We start from the raw sequence: 24078 nt of genomic DNA on the forward strand, positions 1-24078 counted from the left end.
TTTAAATATTTTTTCATTTGAAAAAACTTTATAGTCTACATGATAAACTATAAAAAAAATTATACATACCATTGTCCCTCTTTAAACAAATCTATCGAAAATATACTGTCAAAACATTCAAATTACTTGTACGACTTACTGTAGCATCCGAAATGAAAAGTGAAAACAGAAATGAGTGAGGTAGCATTGGAATTAATAGTGACGGTAAAAACAGGCGAAACAAAACGATTTAGCAAATCATGTGGTAAAAATAACTCAACAGTAAGCCTTAATAATTTACACAAAAACTGTGTGGAGTTACAAAATGAAGTTAATGGATACCTTACGACACTAGTTGAAGAAGAAAGAAGTGTTACGAATGTAAACAATGGATCGAAAACGAATGGTAAGATTGAATTCACTGTTTATGATCATCATGATTTCTTGTTATGTCAGCTTCTTTGTTATAATTATGTTATCTTTAATTTCAGAGTCAGATGTAGACGAGGATATGAGTGATGATGATGAAGATGAAGATTCTGTTGAACCAAATGGCCCACATGCTAAAAGACTGAAACAATGAGATGAAATTTCAAATGCCATATTGTTATCTTAAACCTAATAAATCTCATAAAATTCTAGTAATTATTTCTTTTTCTACTGTTACTATATCCTTTGAATTACTTGGATGGGACACAACACTCATCTGAGTAACTTTAGCACTGCTTTTTAGAAGGTTATTAAGGTTCAATGTAAAACTGAGATTCCTATTATGGTCCAATGATTTGAACAATTTAGAATCTACCTTGGGAAGCTTTCACATAAATTTCAGTGTTTCTAGTTCCTTGGGAAGCTTTCACATAAATTTCAGTGTTTCTAGTTTCTAGTTCATGATCAGTAGAGAAGATTTTAATGGATTTGTCCTATATACATGAATTTCATTTCAATGTAAAACTTTTATTCCCTATTGTGGCCCCACCCTTCTCCAGGAGGGGGGGGGGGGGTTGACAGTTTTGAATTTATGCTATCTCAGGAGGCTTTTCCATATGCTTCCTTTTTTGGTAGTGGTTCCTGAGAAAATTTTTCATATATATTTTGGTCCCACCTTACTCTCTGGGGACATGATTTTAACAAATTAGAATCTGCACTTCGTCACATCTAGTCCAGTGGTTCTTGAGAAGAATATATTTAAAGACTTTCTTCTATATACATGTATTTCAATGTAAAAAATTGATTCCCTGTTGTGGTCCCGTCCTACCCCTGGGGGTCCTGATGTGAACAATTTAGAATCTACACTACCTCTGGAAGTTTACATATAAGTTTCATCTTCTCCATGCAGTTAAGTGGTTCTTGAGAAGATTTTTAGAGATTTTTTCCTACACTTTTATTTCAATGTAAAACTTTGATCCCCTAATGTAGCTCCACCTTATTCCATGTTTTGAACAACTTAGAATCTGCATTACCTTGGAAAGATTTCACATAATTTTCACCTTTTCTGGCCAGTGGTTCTTTGAGAATATTTTTTAATAAAACCACTCTATTTTTGCCTTTTCTTGATTATCTTCCCTTGGAAGGCGGCTTGGCCCTTCATTTGAACAATTTACAATCCCCTTTACCCAATAATGCTTTGTGCCAACATTGTTCAAAATTGACCCAGTCGTTATTGAGAAGAAGTGGGAAATATAGAAAAGTTTGCAGACGGACAGACAGACGGACGCCGGACAACAGGTGATCAGAAAAGCTCATTTGAGCTTTCGGCTCAGTTGAGCTAAAATTGTGTTGGACAGATGACAAAATTGTAGACAATAGAAATCAAACATCCAAAATTCGTACATGTCCGTAGGAACCGGGGGTGGGGGTGGGGGCACCCCCCAATAATTTTGCCGATATATAGATTATTATAGTAGACATACTACATACTTGTGCCCCCTCAATGAAAACGTCTGATGACCTTTTTTTTTTTTTTTGCTTTTTTTGGTAGTGCCCCCTCAACTGTCAACTGAAAAATGTATGGCTGTGCCCCCCCCCCCCAACTGAAATTGCTTCCTACGGGCCTGTCCTATAGAAAGCGAATTCTTTGATCATAACTAGAAATTCGAAAAGTCGAGGCGCAGTTAACTTTGTAATTAAAAAAAGGAAGTGAGGAATTCATCAGGAAATAGATTATTTTCACGGAAATCCATTCATAAATTACGCTATGGCAATATCCAGTCATTTCCCAATAAATACGTATTCTTTTAATTCTTAATATTCATATAATTTTCACAGTTGGTTTAATTTATGGAGTGCCAAATTCACATAAACTGAAATAACTGAAGATATCTCTACAAATATTAATTCTATTTTTGTGCACAGTAATTGAATTGATGCCCGCATCAAATCAAATATTACTTTCAGCAATGAGAGCAATAATGAATTGACTCATAAGAGCATCAATTGAATACTTGATTTGATACCTGCATTAATTATATACAGTGTATTATTTTTCTCTCATCACTTAAAACTGAAGCGCGCATTTGTTCATCTGTAGTCCGAAATATCTACCGTTTTCCTGGCTTTTTTTACGATTTTGATATTTTGCTTGCCAGGAAAACGTCAGAACCGGCGCCATTACGAAAACTGGGAATTCGCCGCCTCCAACCGGAGGCGGCATTCTCGAGTTGATTTTCGATACTTGTCAACCGAATTAAATGTCAAAATCACAACTTATCAATAGTACAATACTTTTAGTACTCACCAATATCGTTTTTATGGTTCGTTCATAAAATATACAATCCGATGAAAACATTTTATCTAACTGTCGAGATTTCTTTTCATTTCGTGCATTTTAAAATCTTACAAGTCCTGTGTCGAAATGCGGAGTGATGTTTTCTTTTCATCGATATTGGTGAGTACTAAAAGCATTGTGCTATCGGTAAATTGTGAGTTTGGCATTAAATTCGGTTGGCAAGTATCGAAAATCAACTCCGGTTGGAGAAGGCGAAATTTCCAGTTTCCTTAATGGCGCCGGTTCTGACGTTTTCCTGGCACATAAAATATCAAAATCGGAAAAAAAGCCAGGAAAACGTCAGATATTTCGGACTAGTTCATCTGATGCATAATTTAATTGTTGCGCTCAACAATATGGTGAAATTATTTCTCGCAAAAATAAATTTAGACCATGGTATCAATAATTTATTAATACGATTTTATGAGAGGAATTAATGCGCGCGAAAATACTTTTAAAGAGAGCAACACTTCAAATACTACTACTGAGTATATAACTACAGTGTATTTGAGTTACCGGATATGTGAAATGAAGAAAATTACTAACTTTATATATATAGTTGCTTTTTATTGAAAAAAAAAAAACCACGAATATACAGCTATGTGCCACATATTTCAAGATAATGATTTACATTTTTACATTTAGTTAAACAAATAGCGCATTTAGTAACAACAAATACAAAATTACATAGATAGAATATTGAACCCTTTGCCTTAAGGGCTTTGCAGCTTTTTTCAAAAAGAATTGTTGCTCGCATTAATGATATCTTTTATTCAATATATGTATCGGAAAAAGCAATAATTCATCATTGCGCGCTTCAATTCAGTTGAAGAGAGCAATAATTCAATTAATGCAATTTAATTGAATTATTGCTCTCTTCAGTTGAAATATTTCGCGCAACGTTTACAATCCAATCGTTGATGTTGTTAATTCATTTATTTGAAGATTACGTAAGACCGAATTCGTAAGGTCTTTAGGGATCTTTTGTTGTGTGATAGTTAAGGTAGCAAACAAGAAACAGGATAATTTAATTGACATGGCCTAAGCCTGCTGACCTAGTTTCTAGACCAAGCTAGACGCTATATGGTAGGGACAGGTAGGTATGTATAATTAATATTTAAATTATAACTAACCTGTTTAACTAACCTGTTCTCATTTTATCTATTTAAAGGAGTTAATAATATAATTTATGTAGAAAACTTTTAAGAGTACATTCCAGTTAAACAGTAAGAAAATGGCCAATCTCTCGACCTGCGAACCCGTTGTGGTAATCCATGGTGGAGCTTGGGCTATCCCGGACAAACTATCGTCTGCTAGTGTTGACGGTGTCTGCTTTGCGGCGCGTGCTGGGTATGAGGTCCTGAGAAGAGGAGGGACAGCCGTGGACGCAGTGGAAGCTGCTGTCCTGGTCATGGAGGACTGTCCGGCTTTTGATGCAGGTTTGATATGATGTAGATCTCTATGAATTATGTTAATTGACATTAGGGAAAAAATCTACGTTTGGCGACAGCGGACACAGAGAACGTCCCAAAAAGCGACAAGCATTGAAGAAGTTTAAAATGTACTTGCTTGATTCAAACTCATAATATTTTAAATCCCACAGGCCCGTAGTTAGCTATTTTAGTTTGACCCGGGGGGGGGGGGGCAGAAATTTCTTGACAAGAAGAAAAAGTCATTCAACGTTATCATTGAAGGGACAAAATCTTTATAATTATCTCTTTTTCTATTGTATATTATATATTGGCAAAATTACCCCCATTCCTACGTGCCTGTCCCTTACCATATATAATCATGTTCCATTATACTCTACAAGACAGGTACAGAATTTCAAAATTTAACCCCCCCCCTCCCTGCGAGGGATAGGGTACGACCATTTGATTCTGAAGGAGGGGGCAGGTAATTTTGGAAATAAATAATCTGTCCTCCAAATTGTTGAAAATAATCTGACCTCCACTGGCAAGAAAATAATCTTACCTTGAATGGTGCTACTATAACCCCCCCCCCCCTCCACACACACACACGCACTACGCGGAATAAAGTTATGGAGCCACTAAATTTTCACTAATTCTTTTATCTTCCCTTGAAAGAGGGCATGGTCCTTCATTTGAACAAACTTGAATCCCCTTCATCCACGGATGTTTTGTGGTTGGTTCAAATTGGTCAGTTCATGAGAAGAAGCTGAAAATGTAAAAGTTTACAGACGGACAACAGACAAAATGTGATCAAAAAAAAAAGCTCATTTGAGCTGAACTAAAATGTTGACCCCTATCCCAATTATATCGGCACATGTATAAGAATAGCGCAAAAATATTTTCCAGATAATCATTACTACTGAACAAAAACATTAACATTCAATCTCCTAGTGTATAACGAGAATAAAAGAATAGGCTGATTTATCAGATATATCGAGAATTCTGGTACCTAGGCATATCATAGTGGTATACACAAATCCTGGACACAATTTTCTGACCAAAACCCTCCCAAAAGTATTGCGAGTAATGCTAAATAAATATAATTTGTTTACTTATTTATCTGTACTTTTGTCTGTCTGTCTATCCCTCTTTCTGTGTGTGTATGTGTCAATATATCTCTCTCTCTCTCTCTTCATGACCTTACCGGGTAGTATATTCTTCAACACAATATATCGGCGACAAAATGTGCAAATGATCACAGTACATATTGTCGCCGACGACAAAATGTGCGGATGCGTGACTGTACATTTTAATTGTCGACCATTATGCAGGAGGAAAAAAGGCTCGTCTCGGTACCTATTGTCGCCGGCGACAACACGTACCGATGGACGACAATATTTGCAGTAGGGTAGGTACATATTGTCGCCGACGACAATATGTACAGAACGACAATATGTACCGTCACAAACCTTCGTATATATTAATATATACTAAGCCACGTGTAGGTATTTAGGGGCTTAATAAAAAATTAAGACATTGCTGTGGCGTCATGCCTTAATTGTTGTTACAGTCCAAAAGTTTACCTGTAGCAGTCCGATAATAATAATTACCAGTCTAATAATATATTATCGGACTGCAGCGACAACATTAACAAAGAATGTAGAGTGAAATCAGGGATTAATATTTCCAGAAATTTAAAAAAGGGGGGGGGGGCAATAATTCAGGGTAACCAACTGCAAGGAATTTAAGTTGCTACAAAATAGAAAACCCATTTAGAAGAAAATCTATTTGAACGCACATTTTAAACCTGCCTCATTCCCTAAAATTCCCTATACAGTGTTTTCGACACAGCGTTGTTACTAAGCGAATTTAGTTCCATTTCTGATAAGGAACCTTCTCAAGAATCAATGTGGCAGAAAAGTTAAAACTTACGTGAAAGCTTCCGTATAAAGTGTATATTCAGTTTTATTCAGACCATGACCCCCGGGAGAAGGGTGGGGCTATAATAGGTGATCAAAGATTTACATAGGAATATATAGGAAAAAATCTGACAAAATCTTCTTCTCAAGAACTACTGGGCCAGAAGAGTCGATACTGATGTGAAAGCTTCATTAAAGTTTGTTTAAATCATGACCCCAGTGGTAGGGTGGGGCCTCAATGGGCGGTCAAAGTATACAGGAAATCTTTAAAAATCTTCTCAAGAACATCAAGCCAATGATAAGTGATGATTATATGGATGCATCCTCAGGTAGTGTAGATTCAATTTTTTTTTCTGAATCATGACTGTGAGGGGGGGGGGGGGGGCTAGGGTGGGACCACAATGGGCGATCAAAGTTTTACAGAGGAACGTTTAGGAAAATTCTTTAAAAATCTTCTCAAGAACAGCAAAGCAATGATTAATCGTATTTATATGGAAGCATTGTCATGCGACATGTACGGATGGACGACAATATGTGCTGTGAGGGTAGGTACACATTGTCGCCGGCGACAATATGAACGGGACGACAATATGTACCGTCGCAATCGCGCTACATGAAATAGCATACGAGGCACGTCAGTGTAATTTACACACCAATTACATTCAGAAAAAAACCCCAACAAAATCTTAAAGCTACAATATCTGTGGGGCGACAATATCTGCAGTGAGGGTAGGCACATAATGTCGTCAGCGACAAGTATACATGTGTAACTTTTCAGACGGCGACAATATGACCGATGGACGACAATATGTGCAGTGAGGGTAAGTACATATTGTCGCCGACGACAGTATATACAAAACGACAATATGTCATACGTATATAACTTATGGTGATCTAAGAGAATTAGATTTTGTATACTTCATATTTCATATACTGTACTTCATGCATTCTCTCAAGGTACAGGATCAGTTTTGAACACTAAGGGAGAGGTTGAAATGGACTCGGTAATTATGGATGGACGACTGCTTCGGTGTGGGTCTGTTGCTTGTGTACAAAACATAAAGAACCCAGTATCTCTAGCCAGGGCGGTTATGGAGAAAGTAAGATCATCTTCATTAATTTTTAAGTTTATATCACGGAATTTCACTTCCGTTAAATACTTTGAACACTAGTATACATCTCAGTATCAATTAGTACGAAGTTTGTATCAAATTGGGTAAGATCTGGTAAGTTTGTATTCTCTCCTAGACAGATCACACTCTCCTGGTTGGAAAAGGCGCCAACGAGTTTGCCGAGGAGATAGGTATACGTACAGTACCAACAAACAGTCTGGTAACAGAAGATGCTCGCGAGGAATGGCGCCATTTTATGAAATTCAAAACTACCGTCAACGTGCTCTTTAGAAACAGGTTCATAGTCTTATGCAAAAAACCTACATATTTATCTTTTCGTCAGTCCCTATACATATATATAAAATATATATTTTAAATTCATTGAAGTAATTTATATGAACCATATATCATATAAATAAATACCTGCTATGCTTTGAAAACTACAATGATAGGTTTGGAATAGGTCTTTTCTGTTGAAACAGTTCTATGGGTCAGAATTAAAATTGATATCCGAAATTAAAAGTTATGTTATAAACACAGTGAGATTGTGTGCACGCATATATGACCAATAGGTCTACAATGAAAGTACAGACCAAGCTGTGTTGTGCGTGCTTTGTGCACGTGCACGTTTAAATAGCTGTTGATCAAGACGTTTCCAAAAGACGCCGGAGGGGGGAGGTTCCCCGCAATAATTTTTCCGATGTAATAGTATACTGTAGAAAACATTGCTATCTCTCAATTATAACGTCTAGTGCCCCCCCCCCCCCATGCCAACTGAAAATATTTGGTTGCACCCCTACCCCCCAAAATTGCTTCCTGGGGTCTGAGTTGATATTTATTTAGGAAGCCATTACATTAATCACATATTTCAGTCCTCAAGATCACTAGTGTACCGTATGTTGTAGAGGTTCAACTATAAATGCAGAATATTTAAGATGAAATTCAAGCAACTAATCACTCCAATTTCGGTAATTTTAGAGCTGAAGAAACTCCAGTGGATTCCAGCGTATGTGACACAATAGGTCACGACACGGTGGGGGCGGTGGCTCTAGACAAGTTTGGCAACACAGCGGCTGCCACTTCAACGGGTGGCATCACAGCGAAACGACCGGGACGTGTTGGCGATAGTCCAATTGTAGGTATGTTTAAGTAATAGAGAGATCATCTTGATTAATTTTGATGATTATGTGAAATGTAATTTATTCATAGGTTCTGGAGCATATGCTGACAATGATTCAGGGGCTGTGTCGACAACAGGTCATGGAGAGTCAATCACCAAAGTATGTCTGGCAAGGGAGGTTACTCATCGTATAGAGGAGGGTGAATACTCATTTCTTTGTTATAACATTGAAGTATTTTAAGTCCGTAAGTAAATGTTTGTTGTCATGTCAAATATACTAATTGCTATACACATTGACTGTAAAGGTCTGTCAGCACAAGAAGCCGCTGAGGCAGCACTTAAGAAAATGACCACACGTGTACAAGGCTCTGGTGGGGTGGTGGCAGTCAGTAAGGATGGAGATATTGGGAAACATTTCACCACAGAACGCATGGCCTGGGCGTGGATAAAAGCTGAAAAACTTCACTATGGATTAAATTGTGGTGAAGACTTTGTCATAGACATCTAGATACTGTTTATCAAATTTGGTGCTGTTAATACAACAGGGATATGACCAACAATCATTACAAAGAAAGCAAAGGATAACGTTAATAAATTTACTTTTTTCTAAAAATGAGAAAAATACTATTAAACTATAACCATGATGCATGCAAGTATTTACAATAAAATATGAAACAATATATATTAAGGAGACTGTTTTTCAACAAAGACAAAAAAATCTTATATAAGTATTTGTAGCTTGTTCATGTCATTTGTCCATTAATGTGCCTATACATGAAAAAAAAATTGTTGAGAATCTTTTGATAGTTTTAAATGGGAAAATGAAACAAAATCTGCATGACAAAACAGCATTTTTTTGTTCATCATAGTGTAAATACTTGTAATAATATAACTGATTTTGGTTTGAGCTTAGTTACATAAATTAAATCAAATTACAATTTATTAAAACTTTAAAAAAATTTTTTAAGGTAACACAATTTCTGAACTGTAAATAATCAATTGCAATGTTCATGTATGTGGATATTTTAAAAATTCATTTTATCCGGCCATTTTCAAAGAAAAGGCTGATTGTTAATTAATGTCATGAGTGCAAGGACATATAACTGAACCACTTATATTTTACACAGCACTACAACACCATAGAACTCTCACTTCAGTAAATGGCATCACATCTCACAGACTCTTAAACAATTAAGAGAAATAGAATAACTGCACAATTATACATGTTGTATGTCCATCCCCAGAAAAAGATACTGCAGAGCACTGTCATTTTCTGTGACAGACTTCAGTTTTTATGGAGGCTCTTCATGCCTCTTATTGGTAATCCTTTTATGTTAAATTGTAGCTGAATGGTACACATGTACATTAAGAACTACATCTCAGATTCTTGCTGAATAACACTGGAATTATAGACTTTGATTCTCGTATTTGGGAGAGCTTTTGTAAGATTGGCTGTGAACTGGATGACAGATATGTACTCTGCTGTGGAGCTGCCACCTGGACTGGTCTCCTCTGTGTTTGGAAGGAATGGTATCCATTCAGTGTTTGAAGTTTCATTATCAAGTATAATGGAAGTACTGGAGTTGTTCATAATGCCCCACTCTAACTTCTCCAAATGTTTTAGTCCTGACACCATCTTCAACATATTAGAATTCACCTTTCCTGGTGTCTACAGTGTAATAAACACAAGAGTATTTAGCAAGCAAACCACTGGAGATCATATACTGTAAAAATACTCATTTTAGCAGTGATCATATTTTATTGTATATTGCACTGCCTCTTGTCCACTTATTCATGTACAGACTAATATACAGGCTAATATATGATTAAACCTCATACATGTCATTTATACGATTATTAGGCTAATCAGATGAAGAGGAAGATTGACAAAATTAATGTACCCCGTAATATTTTATGGTCATGATATCTTGAACCCCCTTGGCCTCCCTCTTAAATTAAAAGGGTAGGGGATTCAATATATTATAACCATAATATTATGAACCCTCTGGGTTCAATATTTTATAAGGGGGTTTGTTATATCGCAGCAAAAAAATGAACCCCCTGGGTTCAAAATATTATGCGATATATTGAACCCCGGTTCAATATATCGCGGTATCAAAATATTATGCACCACCAGTATGTTTACAGTTGTCTTTATGCCGTATATCTACCTAATACATGTACAAATAAAGCCATCAAGAAGATTACAAGATGTATTTCAAATACTGTAAAAGCAGAAATATTCATTGGTGATTTAATTTCGTTTACTTTGTTGTTAACAATTAGCAACAAAATTAAATCCCACACGAACTTTTTTAAGACTATATATATTGAATAGGGTTACTTTTGAAACAACGAAATTTAATGCCCATGAAACCTTTTTAGATGACGATTCAACAAAATTTTATCCCCAAGAAAATTTGTGCTTCTACAGAAGGTTAAAATCTACATGTAATTAAAACAGCATCTGTTTGTATCCAATGTAGAAAAGATATTCAATGTATAGTGTTTATCATTATAAATGTAAACCTGAAAACATTTTTATGTGAATATATTTATTGGCTTTAATACACAATTTTAATACATTAACGTGTCTTAGGAAAGCAAGAATTTTAAAATAAGCATAAAAGGGTAAATCAGAACCATGTACTCTTCCTGAAACTGTCATATTTGTAGCAAATAAAAATACTGACATGGTCAAACAGGACTCTATAGTATGACCTAAATGATCTTGACCTACTGACCTCCAACTGCATGACATAAACAATGAACAGTGTTCCCTCTAACATCCTTTTCCTAATGTAGTGACTTTCAAATCTGGAGGCGTTTTGTGTTGCAAAAATGTTAGGAGGTAAAATCAAGTATGTGGGACCTTGTATGCATGCTATTAGCAAATCTGTTCCTGCATTTACAGACGAAGACTATGACCTTACTAACCCTCAAAATATAATCTGTACATTAGAAAAAGTAAACTCACAGGTGAAGTTTTCTGAGTATTTGGCCAGATCACTAGGGTCTTGATGTGATCCAATCCTTTGACAGTCTCTGGTAACACAAACATGATCAGCTCTAGTCTCTCTAAACTACAAACAAGAGGTTCAAGTCAGCAAGCAAGAAACAGGAAGTTTACCAGTTCTAGTGTCATATCACTAGGTGATTAAGAAGCTCCTTATTTTTCAGACAATAAATATATATTTCATTTAAGTTGGTGTTACTAGGCACAGACAAATCTAACAGACAAGCTAAAAAAAATACCAAAAATCTTCTACTTACAATAATTAATGGACTTTCTGATCATACTGAGTGCTAGTCTGATGTAATCAGATTGAATGGCATGGTTGTGTCTACATTTGATGTGTAAGAACCACAACATTATAAATCTATATATACTGGTATCTTTAGTTCCCTATAATTTACATACCTTTTGATCTGGCTGAGTGCTTCCCCTAATCCCTCATCACTCTCAACGTTTCCACCATTCTCAAGCCGAAGGATTCTCAAATTCTTCAGATTCGAGAACAAAGAGTATGTCTGTATCACAATAAATGGATAGTTTGTAATATATATAATGTAAAACAAAAAACTACTTACTACTGGTGAATACTATCAAGACTAGTTATTGTTGGTCTTCTCATCAAGTCTATTTTTTTGGATAACAAATACTTTTCATCAGAATCAGAAAATTTATTACTTTTTATAAGCCAAATTTGTATGGCAGTAAACATAAGCTCTGTAGAACTTTTGACCTATATTCCTCACTCCTTATAAACAAGTGCAGATATAGGGTATAACGATAGTTATAATAATAGTTACACATAAATAGTAAGTAAATTCATAAATACATGTATTCTGTATCATTCCTTTGAAATATCACTTGAAATAAAGACAGAATATAAAAAAAATTTAAATTTACACCTGTATTAATTTAATCATACATTGTATGTACATACACCAGTTTACACCCATGACTGAGGCACAAAGTTATAATACTGTGCTTTTTACCCTAATCAGAACACTTTAATATCAAGGTTTAACTTACCTTGGATGTCCATCTCGGACAATCTCCCAGCTCCAGACATTCCAGCTGCTCCATCTTCTCTAGAAAAGCAAACTCAGACTCCTCAACATTGGTCAAGGTTGTCAAAGACTGCAAAACAAAGGGTAGCCAAACATTTCAATAAAAACCTCAACACTGGACATGGTTGTCAAGGACTGCAACACAAAGATTAGCCAGTCATTTATATAAAACCTCAGCATTGGTTAAGGTTGTCAAAGACTGTAAAACAATGGTGTAAAAATAAATTGGGATGAACAACCAGAGAGCTACAGAACCACCCATTGAAAAAACTGAATTTATATTCTGAAGATCTGCATCTACACCCAAATATACATGTAATTGTAGCTTGAATTAAAATTTGGAATCGGTATTATTTGAGACAATGAATAGGATAATCATCATTTTAAAAGATGAATGTTTGTTTCATAACAAGAATAACTAGAAATCCTCTTCACAGTTTTTCTTCATTCTTGTTTTAATGACAGTTCATGAAAAAATATCAACTATATGTCATGAAAAAATATTGACTATGTCAACATACCAGCTTTCTGAGTTGTTTCAAAGATGAGAGATCATCAAGCCCTCCACTTAAGGTAAATGATGGCAAAGCTAACCCAACAACTCCACGAAGCTTTAGTTCTGACAGATTTGGCAAAGAGCTAAATTTTCCTATATTAAGTTTAGTAACATGGTCCCTGTGAAAATAAAAAATAAATTACAACTTCAATTTGAGCAGGTACTTACCAGTAACTGCAAATCTATTACAAATTCTCTAGTGTGAGAGTTAATTTTGTGATGATAAATCAATATAAGGTCAAATTCTAAAAAAATACACATGAAATTATTATGTAAAAAAACTGATTTCAGCGCAGCAAAGAAAACAGAATTGTTGAACAGTATCTAGTTTTTTGTGTTTACCATTTCTGCTCATCATCATAGTCACTGATCCATTCCGCTGTGAACACTTCAAGATGAGGCATCTTCTCACAGACGTGCTGTAAAACAGAGCCAGGAACCAGGCCAAAGTGAATGTTTTGTATACAGGTTAACTGAGGCAACACAGACAGAAACTGATGCCAAGTGTGATTGCGACTCTCATAATGTTCCAGGCCTCGTAAATTCTGAAATTTTAACAGTTATTAATGTAAACAATATCATACTGTAATATACAAGATAGCATTGAGCAGCAGGCTCTAGCTGCCTCTATTTTTACAGGATTTATTCTATATATGATAATAATAAATTCTTGTAGTTTTCTCCTGGTATCTCAAAATCAATCTGAGTTAATAACAAAGTCAGCCAAAAACTTATAAAAATTTAAACACATACATATTTTAAAAATACAATATTTACCAAAGAATGGGCAGCTCTTTGGAGGAGAAATCTGACAGCCTTTTTCCAGTCCGCCACTCTGACATTTCTGAGTTTTACCTCTTGCCACTATTTATAGATATTGAGCAACTTACTAAATGCACAAAAACTTAGCATCCATAATCATCTTAAAATTTATAACCAGTCATGGACATTCAACAAAGTAGGGGATCTCCTTGCAGAAAATATGTTAGTGTTAAATGCCAAGCAACCATGCTTACACTGTCATTTCAGACTTTTTTTTCTAATTTTCTTGCTAGTAGATAACCAATTGTAATAAGTTGTTGGTGATAACTAACTTACAAGCATGGGACTCTGTGCCAAGGCTCTCCATGTTCGACAAACCAAACTTACTCTAATCAAATTAAAAAAATTAAAAAACATGTATGTATAAATGTTGATAAATTGTGTTCTTCTATTTCAATGACCTAAGTATGACTAGATCTTACCTTGCCAAATCATGCATGTTGAGATACTGAAATATGCACAGCATACAGTCAAATCCTCCATATAACTTTTTGATTTGACAGTTTGCTGGGTTAATTCCTGCCCTCCATTGCCTTTGTGGACGGCTTTTCTTTGAATCTGGAGAATCAGTTTTTTCTTTCTGAGTAGAGCTGCCAATATTTACACTTATCTTAGTATTTGGAGAGGATGATTTGTCATTTGTTACTGTAACACACAGCTTTGCTGTTTCCCCTAGTTGAACAGGAAATGTTTTGGGGGGCAAGAACACTTTAAGTCCATCAGCTGTCACTAGAAGACAGGATGGGGGAACAGTTATTTGCATATTGTTTATCTTCAGTGCCAAAGGCTGCTTGAGATTTAGTCTTTTTGCCACAGCACTAGGTAATGTTAATAACTGGCCATTTTTCGATGTCTGAGTTATTTCGATGCCACTGTTATCGGGGCTAGATTTGGGTGTGGGAGCTGCCGTCAGCTTCGGAGGCGGCTGAGTTACAGGAGATATACTTGGTAACGAATAATTTACTTTCGCAGATGTAAAAGCTGTTGGCTGGTTGACAACGTTGGGAGATACATGAAGTTGATTTAATAAATTTGGTGCATTTAATGGATTAAAGATGGGCAGATTTGGTATTGCTGTGAATGCTGCAGGGTTTGGAGCAACTAATGCGTTACTACTAGAGACACTTATCTGAGGACTACTTCCATTAAAGGCTAGGCTTGCTTGTGATCCACTGAAAGAATTCAGTAATACAGGCATGGGAGAAGTTGTCACAACAATAGATCTCTTATCAAGAACACTCTTCAGAGTGCCCATGGTTGTGGAACTGACAGCATTTTTTCCCTTTGCCTGACCGTAGTCTTCTGTATCCATGGGTTCTTGCTTCACTTTGACTGTACTAGTAGTGGTAATGGAATTGGAGGAAACAGGGATTTCTGGGGTTAATCTGGTAGCACTTATGGATTTGATCACTGGAATGTTGGCTGAGATGGGTTTACCATTGATGTTCTGCATCGCTATTGGGAACAGCTTGACCGTCTGTGGCTTCGGTTTTTTTACAGCCGCAGATCCCGTAACACACCTCTGTTCGAATAAATATGTAATCATAAAATCAACTAAAACAGGTTATCTTTTATATAGAATGAACAAAAAAAAATTTTTTAAAAACACTGCATATACAGTAAAAATCAGTTATCGGACAGTCATGGGGACCTGCGAAATTATATTGCTATATTCGTAATTCGTTATATCTGTATAACGAATTTGTTAAAGTATAAATAGCAACCTTGAAGTATAATTTTTTTCCCTTCAGTATGACTACCAAATGTATTTTGGGAAGTATTAACTACAAAAGTAACCTTGGATTTCAAAATTTTTTCGAATAGACTGAATTTCACATTTAAAATACTTACAAAAATAGTGTCAGTTCAATATTTTAAAAATCAAGATATTTGAAAATTCGCTACAAAAAATGTATATTTCATTAATTTTTGTCTCTAAGGAACACAAAAGCAGTTCACTATATCTGTAATTTTGCTATATCTGAGTTCGTTATATCCGTTAAAATTTACAAGGAATTGTTAAAAATATTGCCAAGGATTCCAAAAAACTTTGCTACATGTGTATGTCCATAAATTCGCTAAATAGTACTAAACGACTTCTACTTTACTTATAACACAAAGTTTTACAATTAGGAATGAAATACACAGAACCTACATGTATTCTTTTCCTTATAATGTTTGCTAACTAGATATAACAGATGGTGTTTACCAAATATTAATTTACATTACACAGTCCACATAGTGACATGAAGTTCTACAGATCACAGTATTTACACACAGTGAATTTTTTTTTTCAATATGTTTATGTGTAGTGTATTACAAAAGCAATCACAGACTACTGACCAGACAAACGAAGTCCTCTGTGTCTGGGTCCGTGTTAACACACTCCGGATGGAACAGACAGAGACAGACAAGACACTGTAGAGAGGGGGGCACCAAGTTCCTCCCAGGGCAATTTAAGTTGCACAGTTCCTCTAAATTTTCAGCACTATATGTGAAACAAATCATTCTATCATTAATGCAGAGTAAAGCTTCCTGTCTGACATAATCTTAAAATCTAGTATAATTAGCAATTTTCTTTTTTAAAAAAAATCTATAAGTTAAGGTCTTAGCATAAAACAAGAGGCCCAAGGGCCTTGAATCACTCTTCTGATAAAATGTACAACCTATCACTTCTATTTGAAGCCTCTAAATATCCTGTATATTTAGATAGACCCTTGAAATTCCAGAGGTAGGTCATCAAGACCTACATTTTAGATGAAACACTCTGAGAACCCAAGATGATTCTAAGCCAATTAGTACCTGAGAGTAGGTCATTTTTCAGATGACATACTTTCAGGACCCAAGATGCATAAACTGACAACGTTTGATGATTCTAAGCCAATTAGTACCTGAAATATTTAATTAAAGCCATAAATTTTCAAAAATAGGTCACAATGACCTACTTTTCAGTCGACTTACTCCGAAGACCCAAGATGCATCAACTGACAAAGTTTGGTGATTCTAAGCCAATTAGTACCTAAAAATATTTAAATAAAGCAATAAAATTTCAAAAGTAGGTCACGGTGACCTACATTTCAGTCAACTTTCTCCAAAGACCCAAGATGTATCAACTGACAAAGTTTGATGATTCTAAGCCAAATAGTACCCGAAAACATTTAATACAACCATAAAATTTCAAAAGTAGGTCACGGTGACCTACTTTTCAGTTGTCGTACTCTGAAGACCCAAAATGCATCATCTGACAAAGTTTGATGATTCTTCGCCAATTAGTACCCGAAATATTTTATTAAAGCCATATTTTCAAAAATAGGTCACGGTGACCTACTTTTCAGTTGACTTACTCCGAAGACCCAAGATGCATCAAATGACAAAGTTTGATGATTCTAAGCCAATTAGTACCCGAAATATTTAATTAGTCAAATAAATTGAAAAGTAGGTCACGGTGACCAACTTTTCGGTCGACCTACTCCCAAGATGCATCAACTGACAAAGTTTGATGATCATAGGCCTTAAATTGCTCAAAATATGCCTCTAAATCATTTTTAAAAAGAATGGCTGCAAAATTTAAAAAGTAGGTCACAGTGACCTACTTTTTAGTCAACATGATATGAGGTCCTTAGATTCAACAACTGACAACATTTTAATAAAATGTAATTTTTGGTCAACTTTGAAGTGACCTTGAGACCATGCCCTTTGTCCCAGGATGATGCCTTGAAAATTTTTTAATCTGCAACATATCCTCATCCTTTTATGTAAGTTTGGTGATAATCTGCCCAGTGGTTCTTGAGAAGAAGATTTTTTAGCAACCAGTACTTTTGGTTTTATTCACTTAATTATCTCCCCTTGTTTAAGGGTCACAACCCTAGTTTGAGTATAAACAGGATCCCTTGGGCCAAGGATACCCTGTGACAAATTTGACAATAATTGGCCGAGGGGTTCTTGAGTTATGGCCCATATTCTAAAAAGTTTACGCACATCACACAAATGGCCATAGCATTAGCTCTTTGAGCCTTTGGCTCAGAAGAGCTAAAAACTTGTCATACACAGAGGCAAAGGACCACAGCACTTAATTTATGAAATGATCATAGCATTTATCAGGAACTACAAGTACAACTTCAGAATTTTTAAAAAAGTCAACAACATCAACAACACCAACATTTTCACATATGCAAATATACAGGTACATGTATGTGGCAAATATCCTTATGAACACACCATATGTTTAATAAACATAAAATGCAAATTTGAAGTTACTCTGCTGAACAAATTCAGTTGCTTATTACCATACCTTTCAATCTGTTTAGCTGGCTTGAAGGGCTTTGGTACACCTTGCGTTGTACTTTTTCTTGCTGTGGGTTTTGACCGTTTGGGGGATGGCTCACTGGGAGAAGAGGAGTCAGTTGATTCCACTTTGGGTATCTCTGAATCCCCACTGGATAATTTGATTATCTCTACTGTCTTTGAACTGGGTGGTCTTCCCCTTTTACGAGGTATTCCTGTCCGTGGCAATAAATTTTTATTAATTCCACTTGGTGGCCTTCCTCTTTTCCTCCTAATAAATCCAGCCTGCTTAAAAAAAGAATAACTTTTCAATAAAGAATATCTTTACATGTCCTTAAACATAAGATTTACATTAAAAATTTATTTAGACTTGAATAATTGATAGAAAAGTTAGAATTATTATGACTGTTTTTAAGTTTGTAAACGTATTCATAGTTAGAATATACATGCATCAACTGCTGGTGGACCAGATGGAGTGAACTCTCAAAACAGTATTTGCCATTGCCATGCATGGCAGAAAGTGAGTCTATAAATATCTTTTTTTCCCTAAGGTGTGAGTTTTATTATTTGACCAAACATCAGCAAATTATATTGTCTAGAAACCGAGTAAAATATTAATTTTGTCTATCATTTTCATGTTGACAAGTTCATTTCCCGGTAAGAAAAATTCTGTCATAGAATTGTTACCGTTTCATAAAATGTCATAAAAGCTAAATTATTTTGCCTTTTAATTCCAAAATTTATGTCTTCAAACTATATTTTTTGTTTTTACTGTAAATCATATCTTGAGTGTCAACTTAAGAATTACCAAATTTATTTTTTTTTATTTCACAAACAGAAAATAAAAAATGCAAAAATGAGCCCTTCAAAATCTTTTTAAAAGCAATAAAGAGTAATGACAAGATTGCAGAATTTTCTGACACACCACTGAATTTGCCTGTGAAACAGCAAATTTTGTCTGCATGCACATGTGCAATCTCCAATTTTGTAGTCCTAATCTTGTACACTTCAGACTGCTGATAGATACATGGATATGCCAATATTTTTAAAATTTCATTAACACAAGTAAAATAAAAGAGACCACAAGTTCACAAATCAAAAACAATTTCTCTAGAGTATCGCTTACTCTAAAACTCTGACCTGACTAATCCTGATCTGCCCTCCATCTGAGAGTTCCTTTTCCTCTCCATCTCGCTCTATAACAACCTGTGGCTTAGACTCTTTGTTCAGTCTTGGTGTTTTCGGTGACCCAAAACCACCTCGACCTACTGACCCTGAGGATCGAACAACCTCAAAAGGAGGCTCCAAGATTGGTTTGCGTAGGAATGAAAAATTGTCTATGGTCAAATCTGAATTGGTCATAACCACTAAAATCAAAAGAATTTCATATACTGGATTAATTTTACATGAATTTTATTTAAGATTCAATATCAACTGAATATGCAAAATTTATACTTACAATATTTAGTTATGTCAACCATTGATCTCTATAAAAAATGAATAAAATGATTGGTATTTTAGTTAAGGATGTTAATACAAGTACCAGATCTGGTATTTGTTAAAATGAAGAAAGAAACACACAGTCTTACAAACAAACCTCCAAAAATACAGACCAAAATGAACACAAATAATAAATCTTAAACTATAATAGTGGTTCTGTATACAGATCAAAAAGATGACAATTATCTTTTTAATTTTTGAAATTTGGCAAGTGAAAATCTTTATGGTCAAGTATGGTACTAGTATTTAACAAATCTCATTTAAGAGGCGAAAACATTGAGGACTCTTACTCATTCGTCAATCATTATTATCAGGGTTACAGTGCTTTTAAAGCATCAACTTCAAAAATTTCCACTGAATGAAATGGAAAATTTATGAAGTCATATGATAGACTGTTGTGATCTTACCAATTTCCTTCCCTCTGGTGGATGGTAATAAACATCAGCTGGAACAGACTTCATGGCTCCGTGCTTGGTAACAGGGGTGTATGTACTCCTGAACACAACTTCTCTTCTCCAGCCTAAATATGTTAAAATTTGTTTTATTTATCAGAAAGTTAGATTACCGTTAATTCAAATCTCTCATGATTTGAACAAACCTTGATTTTCATATATCCTATCTATGTACTTCTTACCTTCTTTAAATGGTTTCAGTAAAAGTTCTCTTTGTTCTTCTGTCATCACGCTAACTTTTCTGTTTGCTGCAAAACATTTTTAATAATTATTATACACAGTTTTGTTTTTTATCATAATATACAGCATCAGAATATGTGACAAAAGCATAAATTATGTGACATTTCAACTTATGAACAGTGTACGAATATATGAAATTCTTGTTTACTCACTAGTCCAGTGTCAGTTAATTTCATCAGAGATGACTATTTTTTTATCAAAGGAAAATATCTGAGTTTTTGAAATCAGGGAGACCAACTGGTAAAATTAGTAAATTATATATTTTTTTAAATATGTGTACTTTGGTTGCTTGAAATAAAATGAAATTTGTTGTCTTATTTTTCCTTCTCTCTAGAAACATGAATTTAACTAGTAGATCTATATTTGCTTGGACCAGTAAATTTATTAATTCACCTATCCAATAAATTGACCTGTGATTTTTTTTTTTATTAAAAAGATTCTGCATATTGTGATAACTATACAAATCTGGACTTCAGGCCTAGCAGATTTCACAGTGTGTTTCAAGAACTGTTTGTACATTACAATCAAATATATCATTAATCAGCAAGTCATTCGGCCCTGCTGTTCTTCAAATTTTTTTTTAAAAAGCTTTTTAACCCTTTTTATACCCATTTCCATTTTTGATCCCATATAATAATTATGGTCTCGCCACAGCTCAGGGTCACGACTAAGCCAGGGGTCCTGAGTCAAAATGTTGCTGTTGGACCCCTGGCATATTTCATTCAATATTTGTGGGCTGACTTAGCCACGACTTTCGGAAAAATTACAAATCTTGATTGTTTTTCGTATATCTCAACCAATCACATTAAGCCATTCTATGATAAACAGCTTGTAACATGTGCATTTGACGTGTCAACTGAATCCTTATTTAACTATTTATGAAAGCTTTAATTTGATTGGTGCTTCTCAATGAGAGAAGCAAGCCCACGAATATTGAATGAAATATGCCAGGGGTCCAACAGCAACGTGTTGACTCAGGACCCCTGGCTTGCGAGGATGAACATTCCCTGATCTGGAGAAGTTTTTATCCAAGCATACTGTACATACTATTCACATGTACTTGAAATGAATTATTTAAAGTCTGCTCATTTATTTTAGTCTCAACCTACTCCAATGTTCATAGTTTTAGAAAACTTGAATCCATCCAACTTTGGAATGTTTGCATATTAAAATGATTCTGTGTTGCCCTGATATATCTTCTCATGCAAGTCTTTGATTCATTATTTTAGCCCCATCATTGTTCCAGAGGCTATGATTTGAACAAACTTGAATGTACACATGTATATTACATTGGAATGCTTGCATATTAATTAACATGGCCCAGGGTTCTTGAGAAAATTTTTAAAGACCCCCCCCCTCCATATGTATTCCCATGTAAAAAGTTTGATTTCCTTTTGCATGTTTTGTGGCCCCACCCCCCTACCCATATATGGGGTATTCATGTCATTATGATTCATACATATTTCAACCTGCAATGAATACATGAAGATGCTTGCCTATTCTTAAAACTTTATATGCAGAGTTAATAGCAAGACTAAAATTTTGGCACTATTAACAAGGACATTGAGATTGCTAAAAATTGATTATGACTAACTTGGTAATAGCTGTCTTATTGGCATTATAAAATCCCTAAAATTATGTCTTGCTAAAAATGTATATTAATTTTTAAGGATAAATTGTTAAACTAACTGTATGACTCATCATAACCCTGTTGTTCATAAAAGATTTTAAAGATCTGTTCCTATATTTCCCCAAGTAAAACTTTGATATCCTATGGTGCCCCATCCCCCCCCCCCCCACAAACCCCTGGGGGCATGATTTGAACAATTTTGAGCTACACTTTCAATTACTGGTATTTTTTTTTTAACTCATTGGATTTCTTGAGAAGATTTTTAAAAGAAGCAACCAAATTTTCAACATCACTTCCTGAAAACGCTTTGTTGCATGTCTGCTTTGATACTTGGGAATGCTTCTAGACAAGAAGTTAAAAATGTGTACAGTTTACCAAAGGATGCACAGACAATTGGAAGATAGACAATATGTGATCAGTAAAGCTGACTTCAGCTTATAGCTCAGGATTAACAATAAAAAATACTTTGTCGCTGTGGAGTTGAGTCTCTAGTTTCAAAATTGTCAGTATATTCTCCATCCACTTTTTTCACATGTTGACGTTTTCCCTTTCCAAAGACATCAGTTGCCTTGACAATGTCATTCTCATTTATTTCTATCCCTTCCTCCTCCTCTTCTTCTTCTGTTTGTGTTTCAGTCCCAGCTACCTCTTCACACACCATGCTATCCTTTTCATTAACAGATTCATTCACATTTGAATCTTTGTCTTTATCTTCAAAAGATGTATCATCTTCATTATTTTTACTCTCCTCATTTTCTGAATTTAAATCAATTTCATTGTCCTTTTTCCCTACACCTGCATCTCCATCAGTTTCATCTTTGCCAGATTCACTCGGTTCATCAATTTCTACACCATCATTACTGACATCTTCTGTATTTGATTTAGTGTCCTCATCATTACCAGTGAATTCAACCTGCCTTTGTTCTGTAGCATCAACAGACTGAACCTGGTCTCCAACATTTGTGACAGTATCCACGCTGTTTGTAGGTTCTGACAAAGGCTTCATTATATCTGCCATGGCTCTTCACTTAAAGAGTTTTGCTCTCATTGTTAAGCTGCAAATTAAATGCAAAATTGTTCATATATAATCATTTCCACATAAACAAATATAATAACTTCAGAAAATTACTGGGTTATTATTTGCTACACCAATCGACGATTAAAGAAAAAGGCTGAATATAGATATATACAATTGAGGACTGAGTGTACTTTTCACGAGCTTATTACTGATACGCACAACCAAAACGACTTAACTGGCATAGATGTGACTTAGTTTAAGGCATAAAACAAAAGATACGTTGATTTTAGCGGTCAGTGACAATTTGTTTCGCATCGCTGCTCACATTTTCTAGCAATTTACAAACAAGATCGAAAAATAAAATGAAATTATTATTTAGTCAGTCATATTGTTTAGGTATGAAACTGTTTACCTTGCATTTTATTTTCAATGTTATATACTTCTTCAACTGGAAAAACAAGAATAAAAGAATGAAACTTGAAACTTTAAAATGTGCGTACAACCGGAAGTATCAAAACTTCGCAAAACAAGTTGACTCGTACCCCGAGTGATTCGTACTACGCAATGTAGTTATGACGCCGTTTAAAGAGATATAGAGAAAATAAAGACAAGCATGCCATAAATGGTTTCTAAGCTAAATTATCGAAGAAGAGAATGACAATAAACATTTTGCCAGTGCATTTTCTACGAAAATGTAAGTGGAAAGAGGTACTCCATGAAAGTCTACATCCATCAGCAAGAGTTGTCTTTCTTATAATATTTTTTTGTATGGGGAAAAAGTGAAATCCTAATAAAGATTCTAAATACGGAACACGATACATTAATGCATTTTAAAATTGTACTAGAAAGATGGAACTGTGTTAAATTGTGAGGGTTAGAAAAAAAAACTGGAGGATTTTTTTTATGTCAAGCATTATAAAAAATTAGGAAAAATATTAGGGATGTCAAAATATTTATTTTCTTTAGTCGAAAATTCGATTGCATTATTCGAACGACAGTCGAATATATTCGAAACTTTTTCGGAAACTAAAATTTTATTTCAAACTTCACTGGTACATCACATATCAAATCCCAAATCCCCCTTTTTTTTTAAATTGATTAAAAAGTTACATAAAATGTTACACACAGATGTTCACATGGACTTAAAATGTGGATAGCGTGTTTATATTTACTTAATATAGACCGTTAAT

General features: G+C 34.8%; 3 protein-coding genes across 3 annotated transcripts; 2 read left to right on the top strand and 1 right to left on the bottom strand.

Moving 5' to 3' along the window:
- Positions 1–152: 152 nt before the first annotated feature.
- Positions 153–624, top strand: LOC133183453 (uncharacterized). The gene is made up of 2 exons (XM_061318411.1): positions 153–385; positions 471–624. Exons 1-2 carry the CDS (start codon positions 172–174, stop codon positions 560–562), a joined length of 306 nt encoding a protein of 101 aa, XP_061174395.1. The 5' UTR covers positions 153–171; the 3' UTR covers positions 563–624.
- A 3328-nt stretch (positions 625–3952) lies between these two features.
- Positions 3953–8954, top strand: LOC133182038 (isoaspartyl peptidase/L-asparaginase-like). The gene is made up of 6 exons (XM_061316743.1): positions 3953–4185; positions 7035–7177; positions 7326–7486; positions 8168–8328; positions 8399–8509; positions 8615–8954. Exons 1-6 carry the CDS (start codon positions 3981–3983, stop codon positions 8815–8817), a joined length of 984 nt encoding a protein of 327 aa, XP_061172727.1. The 5' UTR covers positions 3953–3980; the 3' UTR covers positions 8818–8954.
- A 108-nt stretch (positions 8955–9062) lies between these two features.
- Positions 9063–23386, bottom strand: LOC133182036 (uncharacterized). The gene is made up of 17 exons (XM_061316742.1): positions 23301–23386; positions 22336–22925; positions 20183–20248; positions 19956–20068; positions 19508–19535; positions 19189–19415; positions 18056–18333; positions 16108–16252; positions 14187–15286; positions 14041–14092; positions 13720–13806; positions 13285–13487; positions 12908–13061; positions 12349–12456; positions 11731–11840; positions 11287–11392; positions 9063–9978 (listed from the first exon to the last, which is right to left on the bottom strand). The coding sequence occupies exons 2-17, from the start codon at positions 22886–22888 to the stop codon at positions 9682–9684; spliced, it is 3627 nt and encodes a 1208-aa protein (XP_061172726.1). The 5' UTR covers positions 22889–22925; positions 23301–23386; the 3' UTR covers positions 9063–9681.
- Between the last annotated feature and the right edge of the window lie 692 nt (positions 23387–24078).

Source organism: Saccostrea echinata, unplaced genomic scaffold (assembly GCF_033153115.1).
Source record: "Saccostrea echinata isolate AGI-Se365-2 ecotype Australia unplaced genomic scaffold, CSIRO_AGI_Sech_v1 ptg000009l, whole genome shotgun sequence".
Classification (NCBI taxonomy): domain Eukaryota; kingdom Metazoa; phylum Mollusca; class Bivalvia; order Ostreida; family Ostreidae; genus Saccostrea; species Saccostrea echinata.